General features: G+C 37.7%; 1 protein-coding gene across 3 annotated transcripts in view; it reads left to right on the top strand.

The window, feature by feature from the left end:
* The window catches only part of LOC108292674 (coiled-coil domain-containing protein 171), a 239272-nt gene that overhangs the window by 105375 nt on the left and 118984 nt on the right, over nt 1–14913 (top strand). For all 3 annotated transcript variants that reach the window (XM_037733204.1, XM_037733206.1, XM_017513686.2), the window contains one exon: nt 14369–14475. In XM_037733204.1, the coding sequence (XP_037589132.1) occupies nt 14369–14475 (107 nt within the window). The remainder of the gene's footprint in view (nt 1–14368; nt 14476–14913) is intronic.

Below are 14913 nucleotides of genomic sequence, written 5' to 3' on the forward strand. Positions count from 1 at the left end.
CATTTATTATTATATTTCAGTTCCATGAGGATGAGAATCTTTGTCTCCTTTAATCATTAGTGTATTTTAAGCAGCTAGAATAATACTTGGCACAAAACAGTCACTCAAAAAGCATTTGTTGAATATGAATAAAAATATGAATGAATGAATATCAGGTTGAAGGTCTATTTTACATTTTAAATTTTGAGGTTATAAAGGTGATGGTGGAATCTCTTTCTAAATTATAGCAGCTCTTTGGGTAGCTTCCATAAGGAGTCATCAGGAAGATTGAACTCCAGGGGAACAGATGTATAATCTTTCATGGATCATACAAATGTCACCTTGATTGCCTCTACCATTACGGACATTTATTTCCTATTTCTGCTTTCTACTGCCAACTAAAATTGAAGCACTACAGTTGCTCCTATCTTATTTCTTTTCAGGTAGAAATTCTTACAGTAGGATGTGTGTGGGGAAATCCTTTTCTACTTTGAACCCATGTAGTTTGTCTTGTCTTGTCTTGTCTTGTCTTGTCTTGTCTTGTCTTGTCTTGTCTGTCTTCTCTGTCTCTCTCTGTCTGTCTCTCCTTCCTTCCTTCCTTCCTTCCTTCCTTCCTTCCTTCCTTCCTTCCTTCCTTCCTTCCTTCCTTCCTTCTTTCCTTCCTTTTGAGGCAAGGTCTCACTCTGTTTGTTGGACTGGAGTGCAGTGGTTTGTCATGGCTGACTGTAGTCGTAACCTTCTGGGCTCAAGTGATCTTCCCACCTCAGCTCCCAAGTAGCTGGGACTACAGCACATGCCACCATGCTTGACTAAATTTTGTATTTTTTTGTGGAGATGAGGTTTCACCATGTTGCCTAGGCTGGTCTCAAACTCCTGAGTTTCAGATATCCTCCCACCCCAGCCTCCCAAAGTGCTGGGATTACAGGTGTAAGCCATTGTAGTATTTTTGCCGTGAGTATTTCTCCTAATACAGTTTCACCTATGCCTGAAGGTGTCAGCAAACATTAAGAATGTAACTTTTTCTTCTAGGATTCATGAAAGAAAGTCTTTCTTATGGCTCAGTCTTGAATTTTTATTTTAGGGTGGTTGACTTTCGTGTTCACTGAGACTCCGACCTTCTTCAGCTTTCCTTGAGGAAATCATTTGTAACACCCTAAATGTGTTCTTTGCTTTTCTACCTGGAGAGGCTGAAGGATCCCAGGAACTAAAAGCAGTAGGATTTGATTCCTTTAGGCATGTATATGTCACCTGGGAATTGGTTAGTCTCAGGGAGCACTCTTAGGAAACTCAAGGCAACAAATTGGACTTTCCCTCCCCTCTCTCCTCCTTTGTTTCTTTCATAAAGGAATATTGCCTATACCTAGTGTCCTCTTGAGAATTTTTAATTGTTCTTGTGAACCTTATAGCTGGTATCTTTTTAACTAGAGACTCATGAGTGGCAGAGAAGCTGAGGATGGCTATAGGAGCACCACACAGGTTTCCTTTGTTGTTATTTGCAGATTTCTTCTCTCTTGCTTCCCTTATCTCCTAATTCACTGAGGTTTACAAACCAAACTTGCCCCACTTCATTATACTCATAGTTTCAGTTTATGAAATCCAAGGGAGTAGCTTTACTGAGGATTCAACATTTTGTAATGACATCATTAATATATGCCAACGTACATTTTTTGACTTTTCTTAATGCAAAGAATGCTTGTAAATGTCAGAATATTTTGTTTCAGTCATATCTACTTTGGCTACAATTTGATAAAAATAGAAACTCATTTCTATTTTGTTTCATCTATTCAGATTATATTAAAGATAGCTGATAGCTGGAATAAAGTGAGACTATGCCATTTAACATTGTGCTAATTGCTACTCATTTCCAACCATCTTTTGTAGTCTTCTTCTCTTCTCTTTGGATTTTCTGCCATCTTTTTATTTATTCACTTTTGCTCTTCTTTACTTTCCAGTTACATCCCAACTTCATAGGCTTTCCTAGATTAAAAACATGCTATTATTATCCCTCTCTTTCCTACTTTTTCTGGAGATGTGAATTTTAAATGACTGAACTGAAACAATTTATTGTGTTTCATCTTGTTAGCCTTATTCCCTTTAAGTTTTAAATTGTTTGTAGCAAGTATAGCATTGTATAAAGAAAATATTCTGATAGTTTAAAAATACTGATTATTATTAGTGTTTTTGGAGATGGAGTCTTGCTCTGTTGCCTGGGCTGAAGTGCAGTAGTGTGATCTTGGCTCACTGCAACCTCCATCTCCTGGATTTAAGCAATTCTCCAACTTCAGCCTCCCGAGTAACTGGGATTACAGACATCAGACTACGCCAGGCTAATTTTTGTATTTTAGTAGAGACGGGGTTTCGCAACATTGGCCAGGCTGGCCTTGAACTCCTGACCTCAGGTGATTCACCCATCTCGGCCTCCCAAAGTGCTGGGATTACAGGCATGAGCCGCTGCACCCTCAAGATACTGATTATTAAGCATTGCTTCATGCCTACATTGTTATTTACGATTTGTAAAATAATCAAGTTTAAAGTGTCAGCTGCCTGGTAGCCTCCTATAAAATAGCTCCAAACTTTCATACAAATGAATGCACAGAAAAGTTGAAAACGCACAGTTATACTGGAAATCAAATAAACATACACCCTCCCTTGGGAAGAGTATATATGATACATAGTCAATAGAACTGGAATGAAAGTGCAATCAGCTTCCTTTTGACTTATCCTATGACGGTAGATAGACATTTTGTTCTCTTGCCACATCTTTCAAAAATTTGAAAGTTGTATCCTCCCTCTTTCAAAAATTTCAATTTTATAATTGAAATAGTTCCCAATTTTAACTATAAAATTAGGAAGCTATCTTTCTACTGTGTAGGTGCTGCTTTCTGAGGCAATCAGAGTATTTCCCCCATCTTTCTTTCAACTCCCATACCATCTCCTTCTGACTCCCAGAATACAGCCAGCCAGGAATGACCCAGGGATTGGAGATAAAGTTCTAAGAAGTCTCCTCTGTATTGTCTCTAGGGATTAAGACAAAAAGAACATTGGTAGCAGTTCATACTAGAGATAAAAATTTCCCTATAATCTATCTAATTATATGTGCCAGAAGTCCAGGGAGTAGTTTGGGAAATGATGCCACTAAAGTTCAGGGATTGCTTCTTGCTGAAAAATATCGTAGGAACTGTGTACATTTGTGTAGCTTCAGATACTGACGTTAGAGGGAGTTTGATCAGTATGTAATTGATTCAGAGTAGAGCTTGGGAGAATTTATACGTATAGTCTTTTTTCAAACTTTCTAAATATGGTTAGGGTTTTACTTTTTTTTTAATTTGAAAATTAAGGAAAAGAAAACTAAATAGAACTTGTGAAAAACTAAGCACCACAAAACAAGGGGAAAGGAGCAGTAGCTGATACATTTAGGACAGACTGGTAAAATGATTCACCATGGAAATCAGAATAAAATTTAGAAGCTATTTGGCATCCACAGTAGGCTACAAAAAGAAATGACCTTTATCAAATGGGATTAATAAGGAAAGAATAGGCTGAAATAGAAAAAGGTTAATTCTCTCCCTATTCCAGGAAAGCCCAAATGAGATTAACAGGTAAAAGAATGACATAAAGAAGGAGTCTAAGGAAACTAAAATTAGGGTGGTGGATTAAAAATTTGTGAGTAGCTATGACAGAATTGACATTGTAGAAAGTTTACAGTCTACAATTAACATTATAGATTGGTGATTTGGAAGACAAAATGCAGAAAAAAGAACACGGATAAAATGCAGAGGAAAAGAACAAATAATTAAAACATAAATCAAGTAAAGAAAAACAGGGAAAAATGATAATATGCAGTACCAATGAAAAGATTGTACATCTTTCTAAGGCAAAAACTAGGGTAAATGAAACAAATGTAATAATTTAAGACATAATTAAAAAACACTTATTTGAGATAAAAAAGATTGTAGCATGCCAGACGAGATCACTGCTTTACAGGGAAAAATAATCAAATAACACCTGCATTTAAATATATTTTTGAAATTTTTAAAACTGTAAGAATAAAGAAAAAAACATGTTACCTATAAGAGCAGAAATATGTATAATGTGTTTTTTTCCCTCCCAAGAGAAATCTCAATGAATTTTTCTTTAAAAAGATAAGATCCTCCTATGATCTTCAAATTCATCCAGTAATTAATTGCATCTTTTTTTTATTTTTTATAAAAAAATTCAAATATATAAAAAAGGAGGCAGAATAGTATAAGGAAATCTCTTGCCCACACCATTCAGATCAACATTTATCAACTTAAGAACCAATCTTATTTCACCTGTTTCCCCTCTGCTGTATTATATTGAAGCATATCCCAGCTATTGTTTAATTTCATTCATAAATATTTAAGTTTGACTCTCTAAAAAATGAGGTCTCTTTTAAAATATAAATACATGAACATTATCATATGTAAAAGTTACACATTTCTTAGTATTATAAATTTCAAATTTCCTTGTATATCTCATATAATATCAGTTTGTTTAAATTAGTATGCAAAGAAGGTCTAGACATTATGGTTGGCGGACATTAAAAAATCTGCAGTTTCCTCTCCTCTTCTCTCTCTCTCTCTCTCTCTCTCTCTTTTTTTTTTTGAGATGGAGTCTAACTCTGTCATCCAGGCTGGAGTACAGTAGTGCAATCCTGGTTCACTGCAACCTCCGCCTCCCAGGTTCAAGAGATTCTCTTGCCTCAGCCTCCTGAGAACCTGAGACTGCAGGCATGTGCCAACATGTACAGCTAATTTTTGTATTTTTAGTAGAGACGGGGTTTTGCCATGTTGACCAGGCTGGTCTTGAACTCCTGATCTCAGGTGATCTACCTGCGTTGGCCTCCCAAAGTGCTGAGATTACAGGCATGAGCCACCACACCTAGTTTTCTGTCTCTTTTTGTTTACCATTTTTCTTTTAAATTTATTAGTTAAAAAACTGTTTCATTTGTTCTACGGGTTTCACAGGCTGCATTTTTCTGATTGTATCCCCATTGCATAGTTTAACATGTTTCTTTGTTCTGTAGATTTCCTCTACATTGGTAATGGAATCTGTAGTAATGGAAGTGCTCTATATCTGTTTTGTCTAATGTAGTAGACTCTAGCCACATGTGGCTATTAAGTGCTTGAAATATGACTATTATGACTAAGGAATTGAAAATTTAACTTAACTAATTTAAGTATGAATATGAAAAATCATTGTTAAATAAATTTTACTCTCCACTGATTAGACAGTACAGAATTGGAGGCTTGATTAAAACTTGGCCTCTGATTTTCTTTAAAACTGTATATTTTTAAAAATCACTTTAAATTCTTCATCTTGTATATACTTTTTTTGGGGTTCTATAAGTCTTTGATGTATCAATTTTAATTTTTAGTTTTTATTTCTCAATTCATATCTCATTTAACACTATCATACTTGTTATGATAGGTTTAATTACATTTTGCCTTTACTAGGCTTGTTCTTACTGTTTCTTTCTAGGAGAAATTGTAGATTTTTTTTTCCATTTTAGTCATAGAATGTTAAGAATTTTAAATATAGGAAGTCACTGTGAAGATCAAGTGTGCATTACAAGATAGGAACATGTAAAGCTAGAGTTTGATTAGGCAGTCAGAACCACTATAGTTTTATTGAATAAGGAATTTATTGTAAGAATTAGACCTTATGCAATTGCGGGAGAAGCTGGGAAAGTGAAGTCAGATAAACCCATTGTAAGTCAAGGAACATATTGAATGTGTATTGCTTTTGTACTGCTGTAAAGTTGAGAAATCTTAAGTTGAATCATTGTAATTTGAGGCTGCCTGTATTCTGTACTTAGTCCTTCTTTTTCTATCTGGTCACATGATTGTAACTGGTATTTCTAACTTCCTTTACTACCCATACCCTATTGCTTTGCTGTCAGCAAGCATCCCATCTGGATATGGGTCCATCCCTGGTGAGGGGATCCACACCTGTATTCTGGGAGGGTCTGTGCTATTATCCAGGAGAGCAGATGGTGTGCTTCTAGTCTGAGTTTGAAGTCCTGAGAACTAGGACAGCTGATGGTGTAAGTTCTGGTTGGAGTCTGAGCCTAAAAGCAAGAGAAGATTAATATTGCAGCTCAAAGACAGCAAGGCAGAAAGGAAGCATTCTTTCTTACTCAGGCTTTTATTCTATTCAGACCTTCAACAGATTGGATGAAGTCCACTCAAGTTAGGGAGGACAATCTGCCAGTTCAGATGTTAATCTCCCTCACAGACATACCCAGAAATAATGTTTAACCACATATTTGGATACCCATTGACCCAGTCAGTTTGTTACAAAATTCACCATCACATCCCCTTTTCTTTTTCCTCCTTTTTCCTAGTAACCTCTTTTCTACTTACTTTTCTATGAATTTGACCACTTTAGATACCTTATGTTAAGTGGAATTATACAGTATTTGTGTTTTTGTGATGAGAAACATAGCAAGACCGGTGAGTCCTATGGAAACAATTTCATTTCCACACTTCATTTGCTACAAAATGCATTCTGTGATCAGAAGCAATGCCATTTGGATTACATGATGGTGAATTAAAGTGTTTTGTGTATACATGGTGGTTTTGTCAGAAACATTATGGTGAGAGAAGGAAAATCTGTATTCAGAGCAAGGCCTATCTTAGTAAGAATAAAGCATTGCCCATTTCATGGTGGAAATTACTCAGTGTAATCAACCTGGCACCAAGTTGCTATCTGATTCTGCCCAGAGAATGGTGGTGTCGTATCATGCTCTCAGTGTTTGTCTTTGCTGTTGGTGAATTTGGCACTGAATAGGAGTTGTAACCCTATCAGCCTTGGTGAATGGAAGTTCATACTGTGGAGCCTATTAGCTTTGTCCTTGCTGCTATGACTCTTGTTCAATTTTGTAATGACAAAGATGGCTAGGAAAAGACATTGGTTGATATCCACAGAGTACTTCATCTTGCCCTCCTGATTATTAAGATCCTTGTCTACTGAAGTTGATTTAGCCACAGTGCCCATTTGAAGAAGTCTGTCCACATACTCTTCCCCAGACAACCTTGTTACCAATTTTCTATTCACATTCTTTCCAGATCCCTAACCATTCAGCCAGACAGTTAGACACCATACATGAATTGATGTATATCTGTACCTTTGGCCATCTCTTATTCTCGGAAGAATGATAGTTACATCCACCAATTGAAATTCTCTCACTTGGAGGCTTCTTTTTACCACTGTTCTTCACAGCCACCCTTGAGTGGGACTGTAGTGCTGCTGCAGCTGCCTATTTTTGAATCATGTCAGCATATCATACAGCACCATCTCTAAACCAAGCCCATTTTTTTTTTCTATTTGTCAGTTGGTCATAGAGAACTCTCCATGCATCCAAGGTATAGGTTAAGAGAGAGGGAACAATGTAACATGAATAGGGCCCACGGGAATCTGGACTACTTGCTGATACAACTTACTTGTGCTTTCAGGACTTATATGCCACTTTCACTTGATGATAGAGTGTTCTTGTGTATGCCAAAATTTATGGATTGGTAGATCACACAGTAACCATATTATGATGGGCAACCTCTAGTCACATGGTGAATTGTTGGCCATGTATTCAGTATTTGCTGAGGACCAGTAGCAAGTCCAAAGCCAATTTTCAAAAGGAGAATAGTTATCTGTAGAGGATGATTTGCTTTGCTTCTAACTCCTAAAAGTTTACACTATGATTCACTTATAAGGACCTGTGAAATGTCATATACATCTTGAATTGGAATAGTTGCTACTTTCTGTTCATCAGTGTTAAAACATGTGCACTGAATGAAGAGACCCCCCCCACCCCCTACCAAGCAGACTTTGTGTGAACAACATGGCTGTTTATTCACCTGGGTGTGGGTGGGCTGGGGCTGAAAAGGGCATCAGTGGTGGGCGGTGGGATAGGATTTGGTTTTATAGGTTTGGGGTAAACAGTGGAAAGTTACAGAAGTAACTTTAGGGCGTTTTTTTTGCAAGCTGGGAGGGGTTCGTAGGGTGTGGAGTCATGAGGTTGGCCAAACTGGGAGGGGGTTGTAGGGTGTGGTGTCAGGAGGTTGGCCAAGGTTGATTACAAAGTCCAATGGCCTTGTCAACTGAGGCTGGAATAAGAAACAACAGAGAATGTCTTAAATTGTAGGCTCCACAGGGGTTGATCACTTCTTCCTCTTTTCATTGTATTTCAGTTACTTTAGATTTTCCAGGAACTCATCTGGAGTGTCCGTGCAGGTCACAGAGGTTAACATGGCATCCATGGCACTGTCACTCCTTACTGTCAGGTCCATTCAGAATGATGCCATCAATTTAGTAGAGAATGAAGTGAAGCATGTGATATCTTCTGTAATGGAGAGTTGATAAAGATTTCTACATACTAGATTGTGTTAGAGAGCTAGGGTTGATATAGCTCTGTGGTAGGGCAGCAACAAAGGTACATTGCTGATCCTGTCAGATGAAAAAAAAAAGCTGGTTTGGTGGTCTTTACTAAAGGGATAGAATGAATAGCTTCATTCCAATTGCCAGAAAATGTGTAAATATGCTTCAGAAACTGTATGTTTAACTGCAGCAGCAGTTGGAGTCATACTGATTAATTCACTGTCATTCTGTAAGATCCATCTGTATTCTGCAGCGGCCCTGTTAGGTGAGTTGAATGCTGATGTGGTAGGAATCACCATGCCTTTATCTTTCAATCCTTTAAAAGGCACTAATCTCTACACTCTTTCCAGGAGTATGGTATTACTTTTGATTTGTATTTTGATAGGTAAAAGTTCCAGTGATTTCCTCTTGGCTTTTTCCACTTGGTTTTCCTCTGTAATATTTTCTCACTCATAGATCAGGTAACCAATGTGGACATTGTGCCAGTTGCTGCATTTGTCTTTTCTAACTATGTGTTCCAAACTGGGGGAATAACTATGGGGTGGGTTCAGGTACCTACTGGACCCACTCGAGAGAGGCCTCAGGTAAAACTCAGTTAACTACTTGACCTCTGTAAACTCCTACCCTGACTATTGAAACCACAATAGCACATTTTAGGTCTCCCTGAATTAATGTCAGTTCAGATCCAGTGTCTAGTTATCCCTGATAAGTGTAGTTAATTCCTCTCCCCCAGTACACAGTTACCCTGTTAGATGGTTACCTTCTTTGAGGAAGGTAAGGAGAAAGATTTACAGTATAATTTTTTTGGGCAGTATATCAGGATTGCTAACAGAGACCCATCCCCTTTATTTAAAGGACCTTAGGTCTGTGAATTAGCTCAAGTCTGAGAAGCATTTAAGGACTAATTCTTCCTTTTTTGTTTACTTTAGTCCTACTTCTAGTAATCAGACCTAGGACTTTTCTACTTATACAAATAAAGTAAGACTTAACAATGCTGCCCATCTATTTTGGTTCTAGGAACACCATGATCAGTTAGCCAATGCCAGTGATCTCTGTAGGTCAAACCATTTTGTTTATTGCTTTGACTCCACTACCCATTGTGTTAAACATGTCCACTTTGTCTCTGGGAGTTAATTGCTACTATTTGGTCTCTGTTACCCAAGATCCAATGACTCCCACTGAATTCAGGGAACCCATTTTGATGGTACCAGTGTTTGCTGTTATTCTTTGTCTTCTAGCCACTTGGAGCTTATCAAGCTACACAGAGTTCATCAAGGAGGCTGGGACTTCCATTACTAATATATTTCTCAAGCCTTGGTAAAGGAAGTGTTTTCTGAATTCTCCCAAAAAACATAGAGAATGAGAAGGACTTACATAGTAAATACTTTCCATATGTTAGAAAAGTTATGAACTGTTTTCCCTAAACACTCCAGAATGGCACTAATGTTTGCAAGATAATGAATTTATTTGGCCAGGCATGGTGGCTCACGCCTATAATCCCAGTATTTTGGGAGGCCGAGGTGGGTGGATCACAAGGTCAGAAGATTGAGATCATCTGAATAGAAACCTCCAGTGATCTTCACCCCCACAGGAACACGAAATTTAATAGCTATCTAGGCAAAAAACCACCTTCATAAGAACCAAAAATCAGATGAGCAGTCACAGTACCTGTTTTAAACTTCCTATCACTGAAAGAGGCATGGAAGAGGGTTGAGAGTCTTGAATTGTTGACACCACCCCTCTTCCATGCCCTAGCAGCAGCTGTGTGGTGGGGAGAATCTGTGCATTTGGGGGAGGGAGTGCACAGTGATTGTGGGACTTTCATTGAAGCTCAGTACTGCCCTGTCACAGTGGAAAGCAATACTGAGAATAAGCCAGTGCTCATGGAGGGAGCATTTAGACTAGCCCTAGCCAGAGGGAAATTGTCCATCTAAGCAGTTGGAATTTGAACTCTGTCAAGCCTTGCCACTGTGGGCTGAAGTGCTCTCGGGTCCTAAATAAACTTGAAAGACAATCTTGGCCACCATGACTGCAACTCCTAGGCAAATCCTAGTGCTGTGCTGGGCTTGGAGTCAGTGGACTTAGAGGGCATGTGACCTGGTGAGACACCAGCAGGGGCAGCAAAGGGAATGCTTGCAGTACCCCACCTCCAACTTCAGGCAGCACAGCTCATAGTTCTGAAATATACCCCTTCTTTCTACTTGAGAGGTGAGGGAAGAGTAAAGAGAACTTTTTCCTGGATACCAGCTCGGTCACAGAAGGATGGAGCACAAGGAAGAGTCCTGAGACACTCATTCCAGGCCTTAGCTCCCAGATGACATTTCCAGACCCTGGGCCAGAAGGGAACCCACTGCCTTAAAGTGAAGAACCCAGTCCTGGCAGGATTTATCACCTATTGACTAAAGAACCCCTGGGGCCTGAATTAGTCAGCAGCAATACCCATGTAGTATACACTGTGGACCTTTGGTGAGACTCAGATCTGCTGGTTTGAAGTGTGACCTAGCACATTCACAGCTATAGTGGCTATAGCAAGAGATTCTTTCTGCTTGAGAACAGCAGACAGAGGAATAAATGGGACTTTGTCGTGCAGCTTAGTTAACAGCTTGGCCACAGAGTGGTAGAGCACTAAGTAGGTTCTTGGGGTCCCTGATTCCAGGCCTTGGCTCTTCGATGGCATTTCTGGACCTGCCCTTAGCCAAAGGGGAGTCTGCTGCCCTGAAGGTTGATTCCCAGACCTGGCAGCATTCACCACAAGCTGACTGACGAGCTCTTGGACCTTGAGTGAGCATCAGCAGCAGCCTGGAAGTACCCCTGGGTGGGCTTGTGACTATGATGGCCAGGGGAGAGACTCCTCTGCTTATGGAAAGGGGAGGGCAGAGTGGGAAGGACTTTGTCTTGTGCCAGTTTAGCCTCAGTAGAATAGAGTATCAGGAAGATTCCTAAGGTTTCCAACTCCAGGCCCTGGCTTCTGGACAGCATCTCTAGATCCTTCTAGGACCTGGGGGAATCTGCCATCTTGAAAAGAAGGACACAAGCCTGGCTGGCTTTACCACCTGCTGATTGTATAGCCCTAGGGCCTTGAACAAACATAGGCAGTCCCCAAGTAATGGTTATAGCAGGTCTTGGGTGATATTCAGTGCTGTGCTGACTTCAGGCTTGACCTAGTGCAGTCTTAATGGTGGTGGCCACAGGGGTGCTTGTGTCACTTCTCCCCCAGTTTTAGCCCAGCACAGAGAGACTCTGTTTGTTTGAGAAAAAGTAAGAGAAGAGAACAAGAGCCTCTACGTAGTAATCCAGAGAATTCTTCTGGATTTTATCAAGACCACAAAGGTGGTGCCTCTATGAGTTTGCAAGAACCACAGTGTTACTGGGCTTGGGGTGCCCCCTAATGCAGATATGGCTGCAGTGGCCAAATTTTAGATCACAACACCTAAAGCCCTTTGAATACCTGGAAAGCCTTCCCAAGAAGGACAGGAACTAGTAAGTCCAGACTGCGAAGGCTACAGTAAATAACTAACTCTTCAATGCCCAGACACTGACGAACATCCAAAAGCATCAGAACCATCCCAGAAAACATGACTTCAACAAACTAAATAAGGGACCAGAGACCAACCCTGGAGATAAAGAGATGTATGACCTTTCAGATAAGAATTCAAAGTAACTGTTTTGAGGAAACTCAAAAGAAGTTCAATATAACGCAGAGAAGTAATTCAAAATTCTATCAGATAAATTTAACAAAGAGATTGAAATAATTAAAAAGAAGCAGAAATTCTGGAGTTGAAAAATGCAGTTGACATAATGAAGAATGTGTCAGAGTCTCTTAATAGTAGATTTGATTAAGCAAAAGAAAGAATTAGTGAGCTTGAAGATAGATATTTGAAAAGACACAGTCAGAGGAGACAAAAGAAAACAGAATAAAGAAAGAATGAGGCACCCTTACAGAATTTAGAAAATAGTCTCAAAATGGCAAATTTAAGAGTTATTGGCCTTCAAGAGGAGGTAGAGAGAGAGAGAGATAGGGATAGAAAGTTTATTCAAATGGATAATAACAGAACTTTCCAAAGCTAGAGAAATGTATCAGTATTCAAGTACAAGAAGATTATAGAACACCAAGCAGATTTAACCCAGAGAAGACTATCTCAAGGCATTTACCAATCTAGCCATAGCAGACATAAAACTTTCTTTGTGCTTCAACTAATGTTTATTATATAAACATTTTCAGGAAAGAAAACTTTATTTTATGTAGAATATAAGAATGTGCATAGGTCAGTAAGGAGAGGGCATTTTGTCCCATTACTGTTCAGCACTCATATTAAGATGATTTTATTCTTCTGAATTTCTAAGAGGAAGTTTTCTCCCTTATTGTAAAAATGCAGATTTCCCGAGTGTCCTTGAATGATTTATTCATGGTCTACTTGTGTAGTAGCAAAAGAAAAGAATTATACATTACATTTTTTTTATCTTGTGCAAGAGAGGAATTTTAAAAAATATATTTAGTAAGACCTTTAATAAAATTTTTAATGAGTTGTCTTTCCAACTCATAGTCACTACAAAGAGTACTGTCTCCTCTGTTATCATGGCTCAGAACAGTGTATTTCTTTCCTAGATATGATATGTGTTGTTTCTACATTACTTTTGGTTTTTAAGTTAAATATTCTTCTTCTGTTAAAGAAAAACCAAGTTGTACCCATATATAAATTACACCTTGATAAATTTCATAAATATATTAATAACATTTTCTCCAAGATTTAAATATGAGATATCACCAATACCCTGAGCTGAATAAAGTTGCTCTATCATTAACTAAGAATTTTTCCCCTTTCTTCCTTCTTTCTTTATTACTTCCTTTTCCCCCGTCTCCAAGAGTCCAATAATAGAATGCTTGAACAGTGGATAAATGATGTCATATATTTATCTGCTATCTTTCTTTCTTTTATTAAACCTTAAATTCTGTAAGGACAGAGGTTATACCCATCTTGTTTATTGCTGTCTGCTTAATGCCTAAGATTAGTATGTAGTAGGAATTCAGTAAATTAGTTGAATGAATGAATGAATAGTAGGACATGTAATATGAATGCTGCTCTTAAATATTAGCTTTGTTGAAAATCCGTTTCTTACATATTGAAATATTTCTATTATAAAATATGATGAGGAGAAATAAAAGAAAAATATTTTCAGTATGAATATGTTTCAACTGAATTTTCTACTTGCTTTTTAACACTTAAAGAATAGTGTGATCAGCAATCAATTTAAAGTAGTTTTTGAAACTCAACTTTTTGGATTAATATTTGGAGCTACATTTGATCATGTGACCTTTATTAGCTCAACTAACGTAATTTATAGCCCAACTAAATTAAAGTAGTTTGAGGCCATAATATGGAAATACTCATATTTTTACCATGAGTATCAGTTTTAAGGGTTTTAATTGAAACATGATGTAGGCTATGTAGATAATAGCATTTTTATTGTTTATTTCAAATTGTAACTTGAGAATTTTAAGGATTGAAGAATATTTCCAAGTATAACAGAAAATTATATGCTCTTGGGTTCAGAAATTATTATTTAAGCAAAATAGTGCAGTATAAAAAGCCTGACTAATCAGAAACACAAGGACCACAGTAAGTGTACATAACTCCCCCAAACAATGGTAGTATAGACTATTCATTTAATTTTTGGATAAAAGATATGTACAAACACTGCAGTTACTTAGGAGACAAAAAAACAAAAAACAACTAACTGCTATGTGGGTCTTGATAAGGTAGAAAGTAGTCATAAACTTAATTTGATATATTATGAACTTTAATTTGGCCGCTTGTTTAGAAAGTCTGTTAATACTTGGCCATACAGCAGTATACTTGGAGAATAAAATTCTACTCAAGGTTTCATAATTTCTTTTCAGCTCTACCTAATTGTAGTATCTCTGTTACTATTTGCCTAACTTTTGTCCTGTTGTGACTTTAAGGGTATATTTTCATCCTATATTTTTCTCTAGGCATCCACAAGGACAAAGATAAACCTCCCAGCTTCTCTGTTGTCCTTGAGACGTTGAGGCATACCTTGACAGATTACCAGAACAAGCTGGAAGATGCATCTAATGAGGTAACACTTGCACTGTTTGGCTCCACACATATAGCCTTTGGCCTGTACCAGTACGTATTCCTTGCTTGTTACAAAGGTCAAAAAGATTGGGAATGTTGAACTGACAGCTTCACAGATACAAAAAATAATAAATTGTCTGTCACTGTTCTTTCTTTAAGTGTGGCCTCAAGTCATGTCTCACTTATGTTTTCTTCAGTCGTACTATTATTTTCAAAGTTATAAAGACTATTGCTTCTTGATTTTCATAATTTATCTGTTTTAACTTAGTGAAAACACTATGCAAGTAGTTTAAGTTAATATGTACTGGATTGAAATTTTAATATGTTTCTATGACATTTGGTGTAGCTAGTAGAAATTTAGGTTTTGTCAGTATTTTAGGTTAAGATTTCTGTGAACTGTGGAAGTCGTAATAAAAAAGAGAGAAATTGGTTTTTATTC

The sequence above is a fragment of the Cebus imitator genome, unplaced genomic scaffold (assembly GCF_001604975.1).
Source record: "Cebus imitator isolate Cc_AM_T3 unplaced genomic scaffold, Cebus_imitator-1.0 Scaffold499, whole genome shotgun sequence".
Taxonomy (NCBI): domain Eukaryota; kingdom Metazoa; phylum Chordata; class Mammalia; order Primates; family Cebidae; genus Cebus; species Cebus imitator.